The sequence below is a fragment of the Trachemys scripta genome, chromosome 2 (genome assembly GCF_013100865.1).
Source record: "Trachemys scripta elegans isolate TJP31775 chromosome 2, CAS_Tse_1.0, whole genome shotgun sequence".
In the NCBI taxonomy this organism is placed as follows: domain Eukaryota; kingdom Metazoa; phylum Chordata; order Testudines; family Emydidae; genus Trachemys; species Trachemys scripta.
Genome location: NC_048299.1, coordinates 172,827,925 through 172,854,159, shown reverse-complemented (window position 1 = coordinate 172,854,159; position 26,235 = coordinate 172,827,925). Strand labels below are relative to the sequence as shown.

General features: G+C 41.5%; 1 protein-coding gene across 1 annotated transcript in view; it reads right to left on the bottom strand.

Annotated features, from left to right (window-relative positions):
- The window catches only part of PHACTR1 (phosphatase and actin regulator 1), a gene marked incomplete in the record, with an annotated part of 425,183 nt that extends 400,117 nt beyond the window's left edge, over positions 1-25,066 (bottom strand). The window contains 2 exon segments of the mRNA XM_034762321.1: positions 10,690-10,836; positions 24,971-25,066. Coding sequence (XP_034618212.1) covers positions 10,690-10,836; positions 24,971-25,034 — 211 coding nt within the window.
- Between the last annotated feature and the right edge of the window lie 1,169 nt (positions 25,067-26,235).

Genomic DNA, 26,235 nt, shown 5'->3' with positions numbered 1-26,235 from the left:
CAAGTGCGCTTCCTTGTTTTCTTGCTAAATTTGCTACTCATTAAAATTCTGGTGCAGGAACCATCTTCATCTCATTTGATTTATTTCATTTCATATAGATTAAACTGTAATTTCAAGCAATAGAAACTATTATTATGCCATGTGGAATGTCTACACTACATGCAAATACTTACGTTTATTAAGGTATCCAATAATAGCACCCAAATGAAATCTAGTTGAAGGAAAGGAACAACCATTGGAACAATTTACTCAGGGTCATGGTGGATTCTCCATCACTGACAATTTTAAAATCAAGATTGTTTGTTTTTCTAAATAACCTGTTCTAGGAATTATTTTGTGCAAGTTCTGTGGCCTATGTGATACAGTGGTCATTTCTGGCCTTGGAATCTGTGAATGTATGAAGGCATATACTAAGGACCAATTTCTACCTCAGATATATCACTACAATCCCAATGATTTCAATGGAATTGCATGATTATAACCAAGGGAAGAATTTTACCCTAAAAATATTCTGGATATAGAAAACATTCTTGTTAACTATGACAATATAATTTTTAAGATTTTTAAGATTCCTGACATAATGTAAAATCTATTTTAAATTAATGTAATTTAAATGTCACAAATGACACTTTGCTGAGATTTGATGCATTTTATACATGAGAAATGTTCTGCTATGAATATTCATTACCAAGACAGTATAAAATTAAATTTGTTTATGTTTTGCCATTAAGTTAGAAATGATTAACATTTTAAAATTACAACTTTTAAGCATAATGAACTGGTTATCATACACACAATCACAGCAAACCTTATTAGTACCAAAAGCGTACGTGGTCTGATGGTAGATGACCTGGGAAATTCTTTCAACATCAATAATTTTCAGGTATATTTAGAAAAGCTTACAAATTTTAGGCCTGATGCTACACTTACTGTCAGGTACAGTGGGTATCACTATGAGTAGTCCCCATTAAACAAATAAGTCTACTCAGAGTAGCATTAAGCCCGACAGTAAGTGTTACTAAGAATTACCCCCCAACTTATTGTTAATATGCACAATTTAACAGCATTGCCAATTCTAACAATATTATTGGGAGTCTCATGATTTTTGGTGTGTTTGGTGTCCCAGTTCTTGGGAGCAAGTGATTATGTGAAATTTTTTTTAAATGGAAACTGAAATTAAGTTTGTATTCATGGTTGCAGAGATACATTTGAAAACATGAACTCCAAAAGCTCATAAAACAGAACGCAAGTAAATAGAATCCCCAAATGTTTTTTTTTTTTAAATCTAATGATTTTTAAAGCCATTTTTCCAAAGCACTGGGTTTGCACAAATAATTTTATAATTTTTAACCGATACATCTGTACTCATTTTGTGCCAAGGGATCATGTAGAGTCATATCACCCCTTTCCACATAAAGCATAGAAAGTGGGCATTTACAGCTAGATACTCTGATTTCTTAAAGAGACAAATTTTGCCACATCTTCCTGGAAGCATGGGAATAGCAGTGGAGCAGAACTGTACCCTGAAAATCATGTGTAATCCAGACAGCTGTAGTAAAAGACATCAAATTTGTGGCACTTGACCATAGATGTGTGTGTGTCCTGCTTCCTCATGATTCCCAGCACCCCATTCTACAGCAATGGCAGCTCAGTGACCATACTCCTATAGGCTCACTGCCCCGTGAATATGCTTACATGAACATGTCGATGGAGTAGTTCATGCGCCCTAGGGTGGAGTACTATTGGACATTCTCACAGGACCCCCCTGATGGAGTGCTACAGGAATGTAGTGGAAGTTAAAGCTGCTATAAGCTATTTCCACCAACATTTTCAGGACTTTGAGGGGGAACTTACTGTGTGTAATTTTTCTTCTTCATGTTTCTCCACTTCTGACAAGCTACACCCTGCTCTCCCAGCACGTGGCATAAGCCCTGGATGATGAGTTGTTATTTTTATATGAACTGGTAGAGCGTAGGGAAATCTTCCCTTTACATGCCTCCCCATGATCTTTTGCCTGTCTGAATATAGGACCTGATCCAAATACTACTGAAGTCAATTGGAGTATTTCCATTTACTTCATTGAGCTCTGGATATGGCCAATAGTCCTTAATCATAAAAGGCATATTCTCCCTATGATATTTACCCTGAATTTAGGTGTATATTTTCAGTAGACTGGGGACTTGTCTTCCTGTTTATTGGTGTGAAACAGAGACAAAAAAAATGAATTGTGCATGCAAATTTCAGAGTTTGTACCTGTAGTTGTACTCTAAATTAGACAGTTAAAGGCAGAAGTACTAAGACTGGATTTACAAATCAATTGAAGATGCAAAAATGCAGGCACAAATTTTGCTGATGCAAGTTGTGATGGCAAAGGAGAGGCCATTCACACAAGCCCTTTAACAAATATCTCTCAGAGTAATGTGTAGTCAAATGCTGTCATTTGGGCTCATGAGGATCTCCATGGCAGTAAAGCCAGGAGAGAGGGTGGAAATTGTGGCAAAGTAAGTGGAATTTGTCCAGGTAGGAATTCTTACCTGATATTGCTTAAGAAACAAAACTGAATACATGTTAACACCCCCCCACACCCTGCAAAGCCTTCACTTGGGCATGATTTTAGCTACTTCTTCATTGTTCTCATGAACCCCAATCTCCCTAAGCTTACAGTTACAGTAACTTTAAAAACATAAATCTGTCCTTTAGGTTACCCCTTTATCTCATTTCTAATCTGTTAAAACCCTGAATCCAGGGTATTTTATATTCCTATATAATATTTGGGGATTATACATTTTACAACAACCCAAAAGAAGACATTTAATAACATTTTAAATAGCTAAGGTGTTGATTAATTGGGTTAGTGGCCTAATGCTGTATTTAAGTGTGGCCAAAGGGTAAATTGAAAAGACTTCAAACCAAGTGATGAGCTTTAGAAAGAATTAAAAATGAATGGGATGCAGATTTCCCCAGGAAAATCCAATAATTTCATCAAGCCACTTCATTTTTTTAAACAGCCTTTGAAATGGTTTCATAAACAATATGACTTATTTTACAGAATGAAAAGATAAGTACCTGAAAATAATTATTGAAACTTGTTCCTTGACCACTACAGAAAATGATATTGTATCCTTATATATAGTTCAATGTGCAGGGGGATGCCATGGGAAAAGCTACCCTGCCATTGGAAAAAAAAAAACTGTACATCAACTTAGCCTCTGAAAAACATCATTCATAGTGCCCTTCACAGTAGCCCTCAAAATGACAAAGAATAGCCCTTAGGTCAGAGAAAGAGAGAGTGAGAATTACTCAGCGGGATTAGGGCACTCACTGAGGATGTGGGAGACCCAAGCTGAAATCCCTGCTCTAATGACTAATTAGTCATTTATAAAAAGTGGAACAGCTTCAACAAGAGAGACACACACCAGAATAGCCCAGTGGTTAGGGCACTCACCTACAGTGTTTGCAACACAAGTTAAAGTCTCTTCTCCACATCAGCAAAAGGGAAGTAATTGAACGCAGATTTCCCACATCCCAGGTGAACATTATAACCACTACACTAACAATTATAAGGAGACCACCACCATCCTTCTCCTCCTGGCTAAAAATTATGAGATGGAACCTTCCTTCTCCAGCCTTTTTTTGAATCTAGCTGTTTAAAAATGCCTCCAAACAAAACATTTCAGATCAAATGACACTCAAACTAGAATTTTTGATGTGCCAAAATTTTGGGGTTAAACAATTCTTTCTCTGTGGTGTTTCAGAACTGCCAGAGAACAAAAAAAAAAAATCAGTTGTTCACCCAAGTTTGTGGGAAAGATGCCACTGCGTGTGAAAACATAAGATCCCTTTGATTTCAACTGAAGAATGATTGGGACCTTATTCAGTATAAGGCTGGCCAACACTCACTGCTCTTCCACTTCATGTCCCATCCCTGGTCTCTTCACCACAGAAACAGCTTCTTCTGAGAATTTTCTGGCTCCTTTAGCCATTCATCAGTCTCCTTATCCTGCCCCCTCCAATTCCTGCAAATTGTGATTTAATGCTGCTTGAAGCAGCGTTAATTTGTGATAGTTTTCTGTGTGAGTTAATCACTATTTCAAGAGCAGCACCTGCTGACTCCACATATCTGTCCAGAGACCACACCCACTTTTCTTTGCAGTCAGTAAATATTATGGATTTTTTATTGTATCTTTTTGTGATATTATTTATTATATGACTCCATCTTTTTCTCCCAGAAAAGTGACTTCTGTAGCATTTTCAAATATAAGTTGCTGCTTTATTTCTGCATCTGCAGCTCACATTCTATGGGAGCATATGGCCCCTTTATAAAACAAAATAAACAGGGCATTTCACAATGGAAGAGGGAGAAGAGCTGTATGTTTGCTTATGGGGTCATATCATCAGCAGGTGTAAGTTGTGTACCTCCACTGAAGTCAATAGAGCTATGCAGCTTTACATCAGCTGAGGATCTGGTCCCCAATGTGAGATTACCAATTAATCTGAGTACACTTAGATCTGAGCAGAACTTCAGGGCTGATCCAGTTTATAATATGCTCCATGGGCCTCCTGTAAATCATAACCACAGAGGATAATCATGGCTTTTTGGAGGGAACATTCCATCTTCAGTGACCATTCACTCACCTAAGCAAGCGTTCTGCCCTGCCACCTTCTCCAAAGCATGGTCTCTTTCCTCTGACAAGACTTTACTCCCCAACAAGCAAACGAAGTCAAGTGGGGAATGACACTGGGTGACCTCCTTGAACAAGCTCAGAAAGTTTCCATAGCAGCCTGACATGATGATGACTTCTTCCAAAGGTCAATCAGCTTGGAAACACCTTTAAAAATGGCTGTGGTCCAAAGTTTACTGTTGGATCCTTTCTCTAGCTGAAATATCCATTCCATGTATGGAAATGCCATATAGGACACTATTGACCTTTATCTAGCTACTTACAGATGGACAGGTATAGGTCAATTGCTGGCAAGCAGGTCTGCTTGAATGTATAATAAATAATGGAGATATCCCATCTCCTAGAACTGGAAGGGACCTTGAAAGGTCATGGAGTCCAGCCCTCTGCCTTCAATAGCAGGACCAAGTACTAATTTTGCCCCAAATCCCCAAGTGGCCCCCTCAAGGATTGAACTCACAACCCTAGATTTAGCAGGCCAATGCTCAAATCACTGAGCTGTCCCTCCCCCCCAATAATGTACCAATAAAGAGATCAAACACTACCTTAACTATTAACACCCACCTATCTACTACCTCAACCAATTCACTGCAATAAGATTTCCCAACACTACAAGTTATTTTTCCTGTCTGATAAGAAATACAACACTCCCCACCTTAGATCATTAAGTATGAGTCACTAAATGGTCTGTCCCCTTATCAGTAATTAGATATAATTTCTCCAGCCTGGAAGCTCTCTGCTTCCCAGATGGTTCCATCATTTAACATTTTTAAATATAGCCTTCTGTAACACAACTAACATCTGAATTAGGTCAGTATGTAGGGTGAAAATTGGAGATGTTCTAGGGATGGCATAGGAACGAGGGGAAGAGATACTTTATGTGATTAGCCAGTCTTAACAAATGTAGGCATAAGTTTTCAGAAGCAGTAATTTTATGTCCCTTAATTTTTGGATGCCCAAATGGAGACCTTCAAAAGGGCCTGATTTTCAGAGGTCAGATGCTGAGAACTTGCGCCCCTTTAAAGTATCTCAGGTTGGGCACCCAGAAATTGATGCACCTAAATCACTAGTAATTTTAAAAAATTAGGCCCTTTATAGTTTTCAAAAAATAAAGTGAGAACACATTCTTGTTGTGTGGAGCTGAGGTCCTTGTGTAAGCACATTTAGTTTTCAGATATAGCATTTATTTGCACATGGACTGATACAGTATCAGATAAGCAAAAAAGCATTTTATATCAGTCTATAGTTTTATAAGGTTCCTTAGCTACATTCATTGATGCACAAGAGGCAATTGCAGTCCTTTGAGAAATATTATCTTCTTGATATGAGCATATAACTGAGATTACTAGGATTGGCATGTGTACATCAGTACGGAGAATAGTCCTCTTAGTTTGGCAAACAACTTTGTTTCTTTTTAATCAGTCCAAGAAGGCTTGAATAAGATATGATAGAGTATACTGAATTGAACAGCATTTGGAATTTCACAGTAGGGAATATTTATAATACTATAATTGATCAGTATTTGGAAACAAACATCATAAACAAATATTTGTTTGAAAACTAATTAATGAAAGTAATACGAAAAATAAACTATGAATATAATCTGATTGGAGGGGCAGATAAAGTTTGTCTTGCTTAATTGTTTATAAATTGTTTTTGAGAAACATACCAACTCCTTGCTCTACCCAAATTATGTAATTGACTGTGTGTGTGCAATCTGGCAACAATACAGATAACAGCAGTAATGGTATAATTATAACTTGCAGCTGAAGTAGATAAATAAGACTGCTGTTAACTAGTGGTTGCCATTAAATTTAAGGGTGGAGAAGTGTAGCACTAACTCCATCTGCATATAGATAATAATAATAATAATGGATTTAAAGTTCAAATAAAGCAAAGCAACAGCACGCTGCATCCTATCCCAGTGAGTATCCTGGAACAAGACAATGACCGGATCAAAAGGGGATGCAACCCTGCTTGTAGCAGTTGGCAGGAAAAACACTATAGGCTGTGTTTGAGCAGCAGGAGTGTACACATGAAATGCATTAAATGGGAGGTAACCCGTAGGTGTGTAGGGAAGGGGATATTTCCTGTGCCCTAAGCATCACTTTAGTCCTGACTGAATCACTGAGTAGGGGAAATGACATTCCTTCCTCATTTCCACCTCGCTTCCCCTCTCCATGTACACAGACGCAGTTATATATGCACTTGCACAGAAACACACAGCTCACACACATGGACATAGAGGAAAACACAGCACAGAGAGAGAGAGATACTTTAAACAATGAATAGAGTCCATTTTTCATGGTAGCATACAGACACTCTATTCAGCACCACCTGGAATGAACAGCTCCTTGTGTTCACATGTGCTCTGGAGTCTTTCCCTGACCCTAAACCTCTCAGCTCTACACCAGTGCAGTAATTAAATTTGAAATAAGAAAAGAGTAATATCTGGTTATTTGAAATAAGAAAAGAGTAATATCTTAGTTTCACAATTAAGAAATAGTACTAGCAATGGACACATAAAGAGGAGAGATACAGAATGGGGAATCTATTTCCAGATAGATTCCAAATGGGCTCCATCCAACATACAGTAAGTGCTTCTATTTTCTGCAGTGAATACCATAGAGCACAGCTCTTACTCTGAATAAGCAATAAGTATACAAAGTAAAGGTTCGTTGGGGTGCCAGCTATGAATTAAGTGTTCTACTTTAATTGCACCTTTAACTGTTTCATGAAAGCTACACATACAATAACTTAAGGGATAACTATTGTATCAATACTTCCTAAAAATATAAAATATTCAAAGTAATTCTTAATAAAATGTACACAAGCTTTGTTTGCTAACCCTAAAATTCAGCAGACAAGTTTAGAAATACTTTTTGCCACAAACAATTATATGAACCTTAAAAATATACAAACACATCATTCCTTATAAACAAGAGGTTTTCAAAACCTAACCCTACACCATATAACATAATCAGATCTAGTAGAAGTTTAACCATCTTTAAAATAAAACTGGTTCTTTGGAATACGGGTCCTCCTGAAATTAAGGGCCCTTGGTTTATGCATTCTTGAAAAACAGTCACAAAAATAAAACCAAAAGCTCAACAATGGAGCAGAGATCACTGGCATATTTCACTGAGTTAGCTCACTAACTTAAACACGGGTTGCTAAGCAATTTCTTTTTTTTTTTTTTAACTCAAACCACCCAGTGCCAGATGGATTAATGAAAACATCCACTCGCACTGCTTTAAACAGTTTTATTCTGTTTCTTCACAAATCTTTCCAGTGCTACTTCTTTGAATTATTCCCTTTAAAGGAAGTCCATTCCTGAGAGGTTAGAAATGGAGCTTTAAAACACACAAATTAAAAGGGGAACTAAATGTACTTATCCAATTTTCATAGGAATTACAGAAGAAAGAAAGAAAGAGCGAGCAGCATTCTACCTGACCTTCCAGGACTTGCTGTAGTAATGTTTGCAAGTCCAGCTCAGTGTAGAAATGTGAGGCACTAGGTGACCTGAAGGTACCTTCCTCTCAATTGATAATCTATTTATAACTCCAAGGCATAATGTCACCTGTGACAGTGAAGGCCAACCTGGAGTTACTTTCAGCAATCAAGTAACCATGCACATCCTCTTTTCATTTACACTTCATCATTTCCTATACACCACCAACCCCTCCCCACACTCCTATGTCTTGTCTGTTTTCACTTTCAGTTCCTTAAAATCAATACCACCTACTGGCATCACTTTCTAACTCCTGCCTTGAAATGCCACCCAGCCAACCTAAAGCTTTATTCAATAATTTTTAAAAAACTAATCAAGACCAGAAAGGGATAATCAGACTGCGAACAACATAATCAACCAGTCACAGTCAATGGTAAACACAACCTGCATATTACTAGTTACCAAAGGGATGAATCTGTCCCGCACCAACTTTCAGTCTGGAGGAGAAAACAACTACATCTTTATCACCTCCAATTTGTAACCTGTTGAGGGGGAAGGGAGAGAGACTGCAACATAGCAAGCAGGAGCTCTCAGTCAAACTCTCTTCCCACAGTGAGCTGTTGAATTGAGGGGCTCTGCTGAAAAAGGGAGTTGCATTGTAGGATCCTGCCAGTAGGGTTACTTCAGTGTACCCTGGTGGGAAAGTCAGGAGATTGCAGCTGAGACTCCTCTCTAAAGTTATCTCAATTCCCTCCCTCCTATGCAAGGGGAGCCTGGTGGTCTGGTATGGAGGAAACTGAGTAACCACCCAGGAGCAGCTATCTTCTCCTTTCCTCACTTTTGAGAGCAGGTAAAGGGAGGATCACCATGGACAGGAGACCCTGAAGAGGGGAATGGCCCAATGGAGAGGGGAGGGGTACAGATCTGGTGGGAAAGGACCTTGAGGATGGCAGGAATAACTTGAAAGGGGATCTGGGAGGGAACAGGCATAATGTTGGAGGACCTCGAGGACAGGAAGACAGAAAGAAGAGAGGTGAAAAAGGAGCTGGAGGGCAGCTCTGGGTGCAGTGTCTATGTGGCGGGGGTGGAGGGGAGAGATAAGGGATGGAAGCAGAAAGAAGAGGGGTGAATTTGGGGAGTTGAAGGGATGAGAGAAGACCTGGGAAAGGTGGAGCAAATAGGAAGGATGTGACACATTGAGGGGCAGAGAGAGGGAATGTCAGGGTTACTGTGAGAGAACATGGGCTCTCATGGGGCAGAGAGAGTGGGAAGGATATAGGTGTAAGTTTCAGACTAATCTTGGGGACAGAGGCATGGGAGGAAAGACTGGAGGAATTACAAGTGGAACAATGGGGGTGATTTCAGGGGAGGAATGAATGAATTTGGGCAAAAGAGGAGACTGGTGAGAAGGAGGAAGGAAGCGTAGTTTGACGGGGAGGGACAAGAATGATGGGCTATGAGTAAGGGAGGGATTCTAGGAGTTGAGGAAAGGAAGAATAGAATGAAGAGTCTGCAGAGAGAGAGATGTAGGGCTGGGGGGAGAAAGAGTATTATTGGAGAGGACAGAAAGAGAATTAGGGGCTTGAGGGAAGGGGCGAGGAAAGGGAGAAAGAATTTGCAGGGAGAGGGAGGTGAGAAGGAAATTTGGGAGGAGGGAAATAGGTGTTGGGGACAGGGAAGAGGAAATGGGGATTTGGGAGTAAAGGGGGTTGGAGGACAGATAGGGAAGGAGGAGCATGGTAATAGAAGGAGGAATGTTTGGGGAAAGGAAAGGAAGAAAGAATGAGGGATGTAGAGCTATTTGGTAGCGAAAGAGGAGACGGCTTTTGGGGGGAGGGTAGTTTGGGGGCAGAGGATAGGGAGACTAAGTGGTTTGAGGGGCCAAGAGAGAGGTTTGGAGGGAGAATAAGGGGCATAGAGGAAAAGGGATGGGTTTGAGGAAAGGGAGGGGAATAAGGTCTTTGGGGGAAAGGGAAGAGAGAATGAAAAGTCTGGGGAAAGAATGAGGTGTGAAAAGAGAGGACATCCTGGAAAGCTGGGAGGAGGATAGATGGAGGGGATGTCTGGGGAGAGTTAGTTATCTAGACCCTTATGGGGAAAGATGGGAGATAAATGAGGAAAGATATATTAGGGGTGATTGTGGTACTGTGTAGGTCTCTTTTCGCTCCCCCCGCCCAAAAAAAAACTTTGAGGGGGAAATTACTCCACTGTTTGCTTACTTCATGACAGGAACTGAACGCTGCCACCACCACGTCTTAGTCCTCCCCTCCTGCCCATCCATGCTGCCCCCTCCCGCCAGTTCATTTTGTATTGCACCAGTGTCTTACGGCTGGGGAGCGAAGGGAGGGGAGAAATGCTTGTGTGACCGTGACATGTCAGGGTTTCACATACCTTCAGCAGCGCCCTGCACCCAGCAGACACAAAGAGGCAGAGTGGAGTGCAGCAGCAGCAGCAGCCTGAGGATGGGAAGGGGTGGGTGGCAGGGAAGGGATGAGCATTGGGGCGTGTGTCTGTGTGTGTGCCCCGGGGGGGATGGACAGGGAGAGGGGTCGCTCTTACCTCTCCCAAGATTGAAGGAGATCCTGGCCTCTGCGAGGTAAGGGGTGTCACTCTTGGACCTGACTCTCCTGATGGGTCTCCGGTCTATCTCCTCCTCCGAAGATGCCGCCATTAATGTGGGTACGGTGAGCAGGGTCGCCCGGCGAGCTGATGAGGGAGAAAGGAGAGAGGTGGGGTGGGAAAGAGGAGAAGGAGGGAGGGAAGAGGAAGAGGCGCACACACAGAGGAGGGGGAGGGGGGAGCAGAGGAAGGGGAAAGAGAGGAAAAGAGAGAAAGAGGGAGAGGGAGGGAAAACCCGTTAAGGATCTCTGGACTGGAGCAGCGAGATCGGGAAACGCTGCCCTGCCAGCCCCTCTCCCTGCAGCCTCAGCACAGGCGGAGGGGGCAGGGCCAGGGGTCACCTGCAGGCGCCGCACATCGTCCACCCCCCCCGCCCCCCAGCAGGGAGGGCAATGTCCCAGTGCTAAAGTGATCTGATTATTGCCAACAGTGACTGGCTGGTGACTAGAATGGCCAGTGGGGTAGGGAGGGAACCTCAGCGCCGCCCCATTGATTCGGGGCTGGGAGCGTTGTGTGACGGAAGTGTCTGCTTGGGGGTGCAAGTGTGGGAGAGAGACACACACATCCCCTCTTCCCTGGGCAAGCGGCCAGGCTGCTGAGACACGCGGAGGTGGGAATGACAGCACCAGTGGCTGCTGGTACAGCTGAGGAGGCGGTGAAACAGGACAGGCTGTGACTCTAAGGTGACCTGACATTACAATTGCTGGAGAGGGACTCGCTTTTCCTTTTAATCAGTTCGTGTTCTAATATTTATGCTCGTTCCATGTAATCGTCAATATGAAAAAAAAAAAAAAAAAAGGTTGCTTCTTCCACCCTCCGTTTCCTATAAGTGGGGAAAGAAAAAGCAGCAGTGTGAGGACCAACCACAACATGCACCAGCACCGCTCCTAGAGTAGTTGAAAACTTTTGACAATATTTTGGGATGTGCAAAGCTCCTTGAAAGTTCTGTTTACATGGTCAGATTTGGGGAATATCAGACTAAGACCCTCTTCATTGTTGGAAAGGCTGCCACGAGACTGAACTGCTTAACTCCCCAACCCCTATGTATGCATACGTTTTCCTTTCTGTGGACAAACACACTGACAAAAGTGGAACCATTTATAGGTAATATATTTTTTAAGTGCCTCAGTGACCTAGGAGCCTCAGTTTCATTTATAAAAGTGACTTAGGCCCAGATCCTCAAAGGTATATGGATGTCTAACTCCCACTGAAATCAATGGGAGTTAGGTGCCTAAGTACATTTTGGGACTTGGGTCTAAGAGCTTGGGATATAGGCTTCTACGACCTTTTGGCGCTTTTGGATATTTTGCTCTGTATCTATAAAGCATAAATGCCTTTACCTTATTTTTAGGAACAAAAAATGGTTTTGTGATTAAGGCATTGGACTGGGACTCAGGAGATCTAGGTTTAATTGTCAGTTTTGCTGCAGACATTCTCTGTGGCCATAGGCAAATATCTGTAGCTCAGTTCTCCAGCTGTAAAATAAAGAGAATATTTCCTGTCTCCTGCCATTTTCTGTCTTGTCTATTTAAATGGCAGGGGCTGTCTTTTAGCACTGTTTAGCACATTGGGTCTCCAATCTCATTTGGAATCGCTATATGGTACTGTTAAACAAAATAATAATAATAATAAATGCTAACTTATCATTAAAGATAAACAGAATAGTAGACTATACAAATTATTTTCTCACATAAATAGTGAGAGAGATGAGAAATATGAAAGATGAGGGAATTCAGCAGAGTTGAATTGAGTTACAGTAGTATTCACATGGTTATTATAAAATGTATATTATTATTTATTGGGTCAGTTCATTCCAATCGACCCATCTTTCCTCAAAGAAAGTAGCTGAACTACTTGTAGGCAGTAAGTTGTTCATTTCTCTAAATTATTTTATTCTGAATTAGTCATTGATATGGTTGACCAAACAAAAACCTACTTTCCAGTTGTGTTTTAAGTCTCCCCCTATCCTTTCCAAAGCAGTGAGGTAGGACAAGAATAGTTTATCCAAATACCAATGTCATAGAACAAATAGTGCTGTTTAGTTTCCTTCTGTTCCAGTCATTCCTCTTATGGATCAAAATGCACAGGAATTTTAAAATAGAGACGGGCATGTACCTGAACTTCAGATCTGAAACTCACCTACTCCTAAATCAGGGGTCGGCAACCTTTCAAAAGTGGTGAGCCGAGTCTTCATTTATTCACTTTAATTTAAGGTTTCGCGTGCCGGTAATACATTTTAACATTTTTTAGAAGGTCTCTCTCTATAAGTCTATATATAATATAACTAAACTACTGTTGTATGTAAAGTAAACAAGGTTTTCAAAATGTTTAAGAAGCTTCATTTAAAATTATATTAAAATGCTGATCTTAAGCCACCGGCCCGCTCAGCTCGCTGCCAGCCTGGGGTTCCGTTCACCTAGGCCAGCAGCGGGCTGAGCGGGGCCTGCAGTCGGAACCCTGGCTGGCAAGGGGCTGGCAGCCAGAACCCCAGGTTAGCAGGGGGCTGAGTGGGGCCGGCAGCTGGGACCCCAGCTGGTAAGGGGCCGGCAGCCAAAACCCCGGGCCAGCAGCCAGAACCCCAGACTGGCAGCAGGCTGAGCAGGGTCAGGGGCCGGGACCCCGGACTGGCGGTGGGCTGAATGGGGCTGGCACCCCAGACCAGCAGTGGGCCGAGTAGCTCAGCCCGCTGCCGGTCTGGGGTTCTGGCTGCCGGCCCCTTGCCAGCTGGGGTCCCAGCTGCTGGCCCCGTTCAGCCCGCTGCCAACCTGGTGCTCAAGGTGGGGGGTGGGGATGTGTGAAGGGTGCAGGAATCAGGGATGGGGTCTGGGGGGGGGGGGGGGGGGCGGGGGGGCAGGGGGGGGGCGGGGGTCGGGGCAGAGGGCGGGGGGGGGGCTGGGATCACGGGGGTGCTCCCAGCCCCCTGCCCTAAGTGGCTCACGGCAAGGGGCTGGAGGGATACGCCCTGCTCCTACCCCCCTTCCCCAAGGCCCTGCTCCTGCCTCTCTTCCCCACCTCCTTACTGGTCTGAGCAGCAAGGGTGCTGGGGCTGCTCTTCTCCCCTCCCTCGCAAGGGCCATCGGCGGCAGGGAAGAAGAGGAGGCGGGGCTCCACACAGCATGCTGGGGGAAGAGGCAGGGGAGGGGAAAGCTTGGCTGCCGGCAGAGCCGGCTGTACAGCAGCAGCCAGCAGGAGCAAGCTTGCTTCTGCTCCCTGCCCCCACCAGAGAGAGCGGTGGGCAGGGGGTGCAGAAGAGCGGGCTGGGTCGGGCAGGATTTTTAATGGCACGCTGCTGCCTGCCGGGGTCCCGCTCAGCCCGCTGCTGGGGTTCGGCAGCAGGCTGAGCGGGACCCCAGCAGGCAGCAGCGTGCCATTAAAAATCGGCTTGCATGTCGTCTTTGGCACGCGTGCCATAGGTTATCCACCCCTGTCCTAAATGATTGGGAAGTTTGAGCCGAGACAGAAATCTGAATCTCTCTTTGTGGCTCAAGCCTATCTATATAATTGGCTGAAAACAGAACCCAAGTCTGAATGCTCCTGAACTTTTGGGAAGTTCAGAGCCAGATGCAAACTTTCACAGCTTGTGCCCATCTGTAGTTCTAAAGATTGCTCTTTGTGACAGCAATTCCAAAAGATGTCAGGGTAGCAGTAGCTCTGTGGGCAGCCATTATGACTTTAGCAGGGTTAAATTATTTTAGACAGTTCTTCCTTCACTCACCCCTGAAAACTCAAACTGTTCTTGTCTGTTACGCTTCATGGCAGTAGATGCTATGAATATGCTGAGGCACTCTGCACACTTTTCCATGGTTGTACTGTTAGGTATAGTCAAGAGAGTGTTTTCTTTCTCCTCATATTTGAAATCTGCTCTTAAATCTAATAAATGTTGACACAGAGCTTTAATATTTCTGAGGTGGTTTAGTGGTATTATCTGACAATGCGTGCAACCATATTATCTTAGACTGTGATCCTATCGACTCTCACTAGCTAATCAGGGAGATGAGGTGGGTGAGATAATATCTTTTATTGGTCCAACTTCTGCTGGTGAAAGAGACACCTTGTCTCTCTAATATCCTAGGACGAACATAGCTAGGACAACACTGGAAATAGCTAATCAGGGACTGCCCTGGTCAGTGTTTGAATCAGAATCCTCAAAAGAAAACTATGCTGATACAGGTAGCAGTGCTGGTGATTCTGTAGGTGGCAATCTTACCCCTGTTTCTTTACTTAAACATTGTCCTATCAGGTTCTTGGGAACAAGGAGATACCCTTGTGTGCTTATGCATTATGATACAATCTTTAAATACATGATCACATATCATCATAGAATATCAGGGTTGGAAGGGACCTCAGGAGGTCATCTAGTCCAACCCCCTGCTCAAAGCAGGACCAATCCCCAACTAAATCATCCCAGCCAGGGCTTTGTCAAGCCTGACCTGAAAAACCTCTAAGGAAGGAGATTCCACCACCTCCCTAGGTAACCCATTCCAATGCTTCACCACCCTCCCAGTGTAAAAGTTTTTCCTAATATCCAACCTAAACCTCCCCCACTGCAACTTGAGACCATTACTCCCTGTTCTGTCATCTGGTACCACTGAGAACAGTCTAGATCCATCCTCTTTGGAACCCCCTTTCAGGTAGTTGAAAGCAGCTATCAAATCTCCTCCCACCGCCATTCTTCTCTTCTGCAGACTAAACAATCCCAGTTCCCTCAGCCTCTCCTCATAAGTTATGTGCTCCAGCCCCCCTAATCATGTTTGTTGCCCTCTGCTGGACTCTTTCCAATTTTTCCACATCCTTCTTGTAGTGTGAGGCCCAAAACTGGACACAGTACTCCAGATGAGGCCTCACCAATGTCGAATAGAGAGGAATGATCACGTCCCTCAATCTGTCGGCAATGCCCCTACTTATACGCCCAAAATGCCATTAGCCTTCTTGGCAACAAGGGCACACTGTTGACTCATATCCAGCTTCTCATCCACTGTAACCCCTAGGTCCTTTTCTGCAGAACTGCTGCCTAGCCATTCGGTCCCTAGTCTGTAGCAGTGCATGGGATTCTTCCGTCCCAAGTGCAGGGCTCTGCATTTGTCCTTGTTGAACCTCCTCAGATTTCTTTTGGCTCAATCCTCTAATTTGTCTAGATCCCTCTGTATCCTATCCCTACCCTCCAGCATATCTACCACTCCTCCCAGTTTAGTGTCATCTGCAAACTTGCTGAGGGTGCATCCTCTAGATCATTAATGAAGATATTGAACAAAACCAGCCCCAGGACCGACCCCTGGGGCACTCCGCTTGATACCGGCTGCCAACTAGACATGGAGCCATTGATCACTACCCGCTGAGCCCGACGATCTCGCCAGCTTTCTATCCACCTTATAGTCCATTCATCCAGCCCATACCTCTTTAATTTGCTGGCAAGAATACTGTGGGAGACCATATCAAAAGCTTTGTTAAAGTCAAGGAATAACGTCCACTGTTTTCCCCTCATCCACAGAGCCTGTTATCGCATCATAGAAGGCAATTAGGTTAGTCAGGCATGACTTGCCCTTGGTGAATCCATGCTGACTGTTTCTGATCACTTTCCTCTCCTCTAAGTGCTTCAGAATTGATTCCTTGAGGACCTGCTCCATGATTTTTCCAGGGACTGAGGTGAGGCTGACTGGCCTGTAGTTCCCTGGATCCTCCTTCTTCCCTTTTTTAAAGATGGGCACTACATTAGCCTTTTTCCATATGATTCTTTCCTAAGAACCCTGTCTCATTCAGTGCACAGGATAGATCTGTTCTGTGGGTAGAGCAAGGCTGTGCAGAGAAGGAGGCTATTCTCAGTAGAACCTCTGCTTCATTTGATGCTGAATTTGGAACATGTGTATTAGTAAATGAGGCAGGGGAAGAGAAAGGATGCTCTCATGGTTAAGACAGTTGAAAGCTGTGCTAGAGAATTGGATTCTGTCCCTGCCTCTGCAACAGAGTTCCTGTGTGATGCTGGGTAAGTCATTTAACACAACTTTTCAGACATGGTCACTAATTCAGTGTTCTTCATTTTGAGGGTCCCCAATTTGGTACCCCGGGATCTGATTTGTAGAAGCCCTGAGCACTCAGAGCTGAAATGGAAGTCAGTAGGAGCTGTGCTTTGAAGATATAGAATGCTATATAATGCTAAGCACTCTGAAAAATCATGTCCCAATTGTTTCAAATTGGGCCCCCAAAATTAGTGAATACTTGGATTGTACTCTCTGTGCCTCAGTTTCCAATCTATAAACTGGGAATAATAATACCCTGCATCTAACAGGGAAGTTTTAAAAATTAATTCATTAATATTTGGGAAGGACTCCGATACTATAGTAATGAGTGCCATAGAAAAGCCCATGAGGATATTAATAATTCTGTCTTCAAAGCAGGGCTTGAATAATAAATAAGGCATAGGGCCACAAAATTTTGAATAGCTGCTCATTAATTGAACACTGTCCATCCTGTGCACTGATTGTGGACAAGGCAGGGGATTGTGTGGAAAAAATAGTATGTGATCATGTTAATAAAGACTGTATCATAATGCACACGCACAAGAGAATCAAATTAAGGTTGCACAAGCTAACTCAAATGCTTGACTTTACAACCTTAATAATGTTCTTTTAATGTAGTTTTATTTTATGTAATGCAACTATAGATGCCCATCCAGTGCTCTGACCACCTATCCTCAAAATTAAAAATCATAACATACACAGAGGATTCCGCCAGAAATACATCTACCTCAGCCCCACTCCTTTTTTAGCAGCCTTAGCAAACAGAATAAAAAGGTTGCTCAGAAGATTAACTCTTGTATATATTGAGGCAACTCAAGCTTGAGTGTCTTTGCTTATCTCAGGATATCATGGGGAGAGATGCGATCTCTCATGTAACCAGCTCCAAAATCATTTAGGGATTTATAGGCTAAAACCAACACCTTGAATTCCACATCCATATATATTAAGGGAAATAAGGGGACCATACCCATCTTGTAGTTAAGACCCTGCCTGGCCTGACACTTGGGAGATCTGGGTTCCATTCTTAGTGCTGCCACACACTTCTTATATGACCAAGGCAAGTCATATAATCTATCTGTGCTTCAATTCCCCATCTCTAAAACATAGATAATGATACTTTTTTTTCTCCGACCCTTCCTGTCTTGTCTATTTAGATTCTAAACACTTCAGGTCTCTCTTGCTGTATGTATGGACAGAGCCTAATACAATGTACACCCCACTTCCCCTCTTCCATCTTGGCTGGAGTTCCTAGGTGCTATCATGTTACAAATGACTAATAATAAAACTGCATTTTTCTACTGGCTGGTGGAGAATGTGATCACTAGCGATTTAGGGCCAATTCTGTAGTCCTCTAGCTGAGATTATTTCCTTCAACAGTTAATGCTAGGTTTCTATTTAATGTCTGTCAATCAGCAAGTCTCAAATGCCCAATAACTATCAGGTTTAGCCATGACAGTACATTGTTAACTAAATTTAACAAAAGCTGCTACAGTATATGTTCATTTTACAGAATCATATGGCCTACCACAATAAAACAGTGCTGGAAATAGCGTCTATTTCTGATATGGGCCGAGCTGTTTTAAAAAAAAATATTTTCCTTTCAAATTTCATGCCAATTTTTAATTGAGCATTTTGATTTGTAAGATCAAAGCATAAGTCAAGAGTTGGAATATATTTAGTAATTTCAAACATTTAGATTATGATAAAGTAAACATTTGTAGTGGACTGTATACTGTAGCAGCCAATCAACAGGAATTAACAGTAATGAGGATGAAAGAAAATTACCCTCTGCGCTGGAAATATTGTATTCAGTATCATCAGTTCTTCAGTTAGGAAAGCATTTTTCATTTGCAAAATAAACATTGTAAAAATAGTCATTAAAACAAGTTTAGGACATGACTTTTGGTAAGTGAATAGAATTATTCCCATTCACTTCAGTGGGAGTTGGATCGCATTCTTAGAGACCATTGAAAATTTGTATTTTATAGTAAGCATAGTTTCATCTAGTGAAACAACACACTAAAGAACGGTTCAACTTAGTGGTCTGAGCCTGCAACTTTGATTTCAGTGGGAGTTGAGGACATTCAGCATCTTCCAGAATCAGACCCTTCATTAAATAACTTCCTGCTGATGCCATCCCTACAGAGCTGAAAGATGGAATCTGTTTGCTGCAGTTAACATACTGAGCGATGGGTGGAGATGGAAAGATGTGTCCAAAGATGAGTTTGTATTTATTGTAAACAAAGAATAAAGAGTGGGTTTTTCTGCTCACTTGTTTGGAATTCAATTTTTGCCTAGCTAGCTCTAGATCCTTGGTCTGGCACATATTCACTTTGACTACAGCTGGGTAAATACTGCAAAAAATGTTTCCTTGAATATTTATTCAAATTTTTAAATGGTTTGCATCTACCATGTTTCCAGCTCTTCTGTGCAAATTTTTGTAAACAAATTTACTGACAGGCACATCCATGGAAACAATGGCGTTTAATTAAATATTGGAAAATATTCATAGGGAGCAAATTTTTAATTAATAAATGCTAGTAGTTTTCTAAATAAAAATGTCCCTATATCCAAGACATACATAGTTAGAAATTAGATGGACTCTTTCCTCCATGATTTCAAAGCACTTCACAGAGCAACATTGGGAAGGGCGGAGGGGCACATTTAAAACTAGATATTGCACATTCATGGTCACTTAAAAGATTAAATTCGGTATGTTAAATTACAATTAGAGCTGGTCAAATTTGTTTTACCAATCTATTTGAACCCACTGATAAATGGCCTTTACAATTTTTTGTTTGTTTTGCAAAATGTTGTTGACTTGTTGAAATTTTCATTTTTCATGAAAAATGCTATGCCTTTTTGACTTTTTCCAAAATTGTAATTAGAAATTATCAAAACGTTATTGATTTTTTTGCTGACTGAAAACTTGGTGTCTGATTAACACAAAATTTTAATACCCAGGTTGATAACATTTTTGCTATTTTTTTAGACAAATTTTAGGAATTAAAAACAAAAACCAAAAATCACAAAAAATTCCGACCACCCACCAAAGTCATAGATCCATTTCAAGCCTTTTGAAATGAAAACAAGTTTGAACTTTCTTGTGAAACTGCTTTTTTTCATTTTTAACTAGTTCTAATAACAATATTTTAAAGATGAATATTTATTTGCAATAGACCTGCCATTCTGATTTCTGTTCCAACAAGACTTCAGGAATCCTTACTTGCATAATGCTGTGTTATCTCCTAATGGTAGAGGAGCTTGCTTGAGTTGTTTTGTTTATTTTCTAATATTTTCTCAATGTACTAACATATTTAGCTTGAACCATGTAGTTTTAACTGTACAGAAAGTGACGTGTTTTTGATGTATATAACTGAAAGAAACTTCAGTGATCTGGAAATAGCGCAAAAAATTTGATATTTTGTGTTGAAGTCTTAAGTTTTTGAGGAAAAACAGATTTCGTAGGGCAAATTTTGAATAAGTTATTATTGGGAACATCTATAAATTGATTTGAATTGGGATATAGCTGATGCTGATTGAATGGGATACTTACCTACTACTTATTTTCATTAGGTATGAATAAGAGCCTATTAACTGTTTGGCTGCACTTAGACTGCATTTCATCACTGGCATTCTCTCCTCTTGCCACTTCCCCCCCTTGTGTAGAGTTCACAATAGCTGTACATAGCATAGACAGAAGTTTTCTTTGTGTTTTGATCCAAGAATTTCTAAAAAGAACTTAAAAATTAAAGATACAAACTATGAGTATTTTTCTACGGCCGTATGCAAGCTATGGGTTCAACTGTTGCTGATTACATGTGCATATGGATTATGGAGAGTGGAACGACTGATTTATTGTCTTTTCACTTTAATTTCCTTTTAAAATCAGATTCTAAAGAACAATATGTTAAGGATTAGAGAAATAGGGGGAGGTTAATAGGGGAAGAAAGAGTGAGAATGAGTATGAGCATTAGAAAGGTGCATAACTGGTCATATGTGAGTAATGTTTTAATACATATGATTCCTGGATAAATATATTCTCACAGTAATAAGCCCTGATTCTATAGTACGTTGCATTTACAATTTATAATGTAATAACTTAAATAAGACAAAATAATAATAAAATAATACCTGTAATAATTTAATTTGTGATCACTATGTATTTAATGACAGAATATGGCCATCTCTTTTTGACTTGACCAAAATGCAGTTTTAAAAAAATACAAATACACTGATTGTATGATTTGAGACAAAATTTTAACATCATGCAATCATTCTAGGTGAATCTGGCAGCAACACCTCTAGTTAAAGTTGTACAATGTTTTCCATTATAAGATTCTGTTTTTAGTTGTTTATAACTTTGCCAAACTTTAACTGTTTGAACTAAAATGTTCACGCTAGGTGCCTGCTTCAGGTTGAATTTTTAAAGAAAGTTTCAGTTAAAATGGCGTAGCCATTTCCAAGAATTAGGTAAAGGAAAAATACATTGTTTTGCCCAGGAGTAAACCCAAACCCAAACCATACAACTGTAAAATTGAGAAACTCTAGTGTCTCCATGATTTGAAGGACAGACTTGAAATTTGGCAAGGGGTACCCTAGTGCTGGGAATGTTCTCTTTGCCGTTTGTGACAATATGCCCAGATTGGCAAAATTTAGAACCTCTGAAAATCTCAGTTCACTCATGCTCAATAGCGGCTTGTTAAAGGCTGGCAGCTAAATTCTCTGGGGATTCTGTCTGCACCTGAATTGCTCCATCCCTCAGCTCCTATTGCTGACCAGAACGTGTATGCACCATCCCCACAGAGTGATGGAGCATGCTCCAGCCCAGAGTGGCAAGGGCTGCCCCTGCTATTGCCAGGGACTGCTGTGGCCCCAGTCACCAGAACTGAGAGTGGCGAGACTGTTTGTTGTGCTTTCATTGCTCCCCCTACTGGAACTCAGGCAGGGAAAAGGAGGAGCAGCAGCAAGCAGCCTCACACAAATATAGAGGAAAAGTTGGTGGGGGGGGGGAGAGTTACAAAAGCGGTAGGGAAGAGATCTGATGAGCATGGGGTGGAAGACAGATAATAAGGACAGGAGCCCAGGTGAAGGGTGGAGATAGGAGCAGAGGGGAACAAGTGGAATAGAAGTGGAGAAGGAAAGGGACAGGTACCAATGAGATGCATAAAAGCAGACAAACAAAGGTACATGAGTCCGGGAAGGAGAATAGGGCAGAGATGCTGGGGAGAGGGCAGAAGGTTCTATAACCTATACTGGCACACTCCTGTCAGAACCTGGCATTGAACCCAGGATTCCTGAGTCTCACAATGCCTCTACTATCAGCACATAGCTGTGAAATCCACTGGTGCTTGTCCACAAAGAGGAAGACACCCTACTACCACTACCAGTTCCTTCCTTAACTCAAGTGATAGAGATCTGTGTGGTGGGTCTAACTGTCACCACCCTGCTGATGATCCATGTGGTGATAATTCTTCATGATGGAAGTTCTGGTTTTTTAGTTTGTTTTTTAAAAAGTTAGGAAATTACATACAAAAACTATGTTAAAGGAAAGTTAAGATTTCAAAATCAAGCACTCAGAAGCTAAGAAATGTCGGCGCAATCTTAATTTGGTCCTCTTGTGCATATGCATTATGATACACTCTTTTCCACAGAAAACCTGCCGCATTCAGTGCATGGGATGTTCCTCAATTGGTATGGAAATCTAAGATAATAAGTCAGGCAAGTTACAGATTTCTGAATTCCAGTTTTCCTTTCTGTGGAGTCATAAGGGGTCTGTCCTCATACTGATGCGGGATGATTTATTATTATATTATTTCTATCACAGTACTCAGGCGTGCATAGCACTTTAGAGATGAAGTAATTAAAAACAAAACAAAATAGGCCTCTGCCCATTGGAGCTTTCAATCTATTTGCTTGGTCCTACTAGGTGCTTAAGGTCCTGAATTATCACTGTTTGATGCAGAAGGCTACAATGGGACAAGGGAAGAGCTGCAGATCTACCTTTAAATGGTTTCCCTGTGCATCTTGCATAGGGGTGTGGAGATGAAATTCTAGCCCATTGGCTGGAATAGCCGTTGCAATTGGCTGTGCAGCAGTGCCACACTTACGTCCTGGGGTGAGGGTAGTGCACATCTGTGTACAACATGAATGCTTGGGTTTATGCAGGTGGAAAGTGCATTTCACCTTAAAAAACCTGATCTGATGTGGCATACAGTGTCTATTAGTTTGACTATTGTCATAAATATAGAGGGAAGGGTAACAACCTTTATGTACGCAGTAGCATAAAATCCCTCCTTGGAAGCTGTACTGAATCGCCTTACCTGTAAGGGGCTAAGCAGTTCAAATAACCTACTTGGCACCTGACCAGAAGGACCAATGAGGAAAGAAGATACTTTCAAATCTGTGGGGGGGAGGATTTGTTTGTTGTTCTCTTTGTTTGGTCCCTCTCTGGACGGAGGGAGAAGCCAAGCGGGTATAACATCTCCTGAAAATATACCTGGAATAATCCATCTAAAACCACATAAACTGTAAGTAGGGCAAGGAAATGCATTAGGTTATCTTTTGTTTTTGCTTGTGAATTTTTCCTATGCTACAGAGGTAGTTTTATTCCTGTTTTTGTAACTGTGAAGCTGAGCCCAGAGGGGAATCCTCTGTGTTTTAAATCTTTTTATCGCCCTGTAAAGTTACCTTCCATCCTGATTTTGCAGGTGTGATTCTTTTACTTTATAATAAAGTTCTTTTAAGAACCTAATTGATTTCAGTGTCCTGAAGAGAAAGGGTCTGGTCTGCGCTCACACTGCTAAGGTAATTAGTTGGTATATTATTCTCAAGCCTCCCCAGGAAAGGGGGTGAAGGGGCTTGGGGGGATATTTTGGGGAAATAGGGATTCCAAGTGACCCTTCCCTGAATTTTTATGTAAATCAATTGGTGGTGGCAGCAATACCGTCCAAGGACAAGGAAAGGAATTTGTGCCTTGGGGAAGTTTTAACCTAAGCTGGTAGAATATAAGCGTAGCGGGTCTTTCATGTGGGTCCCCACATCTGTACCCCAGAGTTCAGAGTGGGTGGGGAACCCTGACAACTATATATTTGATTGGCAGCTGAACAAAGTTTGTTATAGAAAACCTGGACTTTCTTCTCAAGTGAAAGTGCAGTACGTGAAAATAAGACTGAAACTGGATGGAGCTATTTGGACCAGGGGTTCTCAACCTGTGGCCTGTGGGCCACTTGCAGCCCTATCAGCACACACTGTGGTCAATGTGACATCATCAGGGCCATACAGGAGGTGTATATACAGTATGTGGATGCAGCCCACATAACACAAAGAGAGCAGCATATGTGGCCCACTATGGTAAATAGGTTGAGAACCATTGATTTGGACCTTACATTTACCAACCTCACAGTTTTTATAATGCCTTTAAGTTATGCTATTAAAATATTATTCCTGAAGATGTTTTTGCCCCTCCCCCCCTCCACAGTAAATGGCTTTCAATGGTATCCTCATTGGATTCCCAAAAATTAGAGATGGTGGGAAAATGGTGATGTTTTTTCACAAAACATTTCAAAATGTTCTTTTTTCACCCCAGATTTCAAAATGGAACATCTCTTGAGTTATTTGTTTTATTTCCTCCCTCTTCCTTCCACTTTTACTGTTTTCCTTCTTTCTGCCCCCCTTCCTTTTCCATTTTGCCACTGACAAAGAAAAGGGGGGAAAGGTATAAACACGCCCAATTTTTAATTTTAAGGTATCATAGAAAATGTGGACTTTTAGAGGGAAAGCACTTGTCATGCCTAAGAAGTGAGTGGGAGGAGGGGGGGCTATTATTCATGAGTCCAAGGGACCAGAGGAAGCCATACACAGCAGCTGCACTTGATGCATCTGTACAAGAGGTATAGCACAAATCTCAGCTCTACCTTCCCTGCACTACCTGTTGTGCCAAGGGAGAGATCTCTCATTACCAAACATGTTTTATCCTTTGGTTTCGACTGTGCTGCCAGCTGCTTTAATGGCTCGTTCTTATGCTCAGAGGGAGAAAATCAGCCCACTTACTGTTTTCTGGACTTCTTGTGTGGCTGTTTTTTGGGGGAAAGGACTCCCTGTGCTTTCTTACCCTTCAACAGTTCACCTACAAGCGAGCAGCCATAATTTGACCCCATATATGTAATACAATTATATTTCTGATTTTCTATCTCAAGTTTTTTTACCTTGAGCTCCTTGACTGTATAACATCAGTCTGTGAGCAGACTCAACATCCAAAAAATAGTCCATCTTGGAGGAACTTTTTGTTGCCAATACACCTTTCTTTTCAAACCGATGTGATCAGTCAAATTCCTGGGGGGGAAAACAACTAAAGATCAAACATACAAATATAAATAAAAATCACAGATTTTTTCTGAGTAAAGAATTCTGTATGCAGTGTTTAAAAAACATCCCAACCTGGCATATCAGAGTGGATCTGGGGAAAAGCATTTAAAACCATCATGCATAGAATATTTTTAAACCACAGATTTTAGTTTCAAAGAATAATTTTTCATATTCCCAGCTGAAGAAAATATGAGGAAAATAGAAATACCAAACACAAACAAGATTCCTAGAATTATCAGTGATAGCCCGTCCACAGCCTCCATCCCGCCACAACATACACTTGTTTTACCCACCTGAGGCATCCTGTCTTAAGCTAAGATTGTAAGAACTTTGGGGCAGGAGTCGTCTTTTACTTTATGTCTGTACAATGCCTAGTGCAATAAGATCCCAACCTGATTAGGGCCATTAGGCACTACAGTAAAACAAATGATGATAATATTTATGTTAAAAACACAAACATTTCACCAGACCAGACAGAACTAGATTGTACTTCAGCAGGTATTCCATTCCACAAAAAGGTGAGAAAACCAACTCTTCCCCCTGGCCCCCTTCTTTACATTGACTTAAAGGAGCAGCAGAACTTCACACCATCAGCTTTTAACATGTTTGATAACAGCTATTGTCAAGCACTCTTAGCATTGATTCTTGGCTGACCCATTCATTGCAGTATTCCCTTGAACCCATTTATGGTATGTAGTCTATGAGTTAACCTCTCCTCTGACATACGGTGTTTCTTGTGTGACACACATTGACATGTCAATTATCATGAACCTTTCCCTACCTCCCTGTTGCCTCCTGCATTTTCTTTCACTTCACACAGCAATCATATATATTGTATATTTAAAGTCCAGCAGTTACAGAAAAGATATACACTGGCATTTCTTTGCATCTTTCCCAGCATGTATAAGCAGCTATATAAATATCACCAATAACCTTCATTTTTTTAAAAAAAGAGATCAATAGTCCTTCCTCTTTCAGAGCATTTCTTTTAGGGTGATGTGAAAGAATGATCCTCACCTCAAGCAATGTCTTGAATTCCAAAGTATAAATCTATTTGTTTGGAACAACATGTGAAATCATTTTCAATTTACAAACCTATACTAAT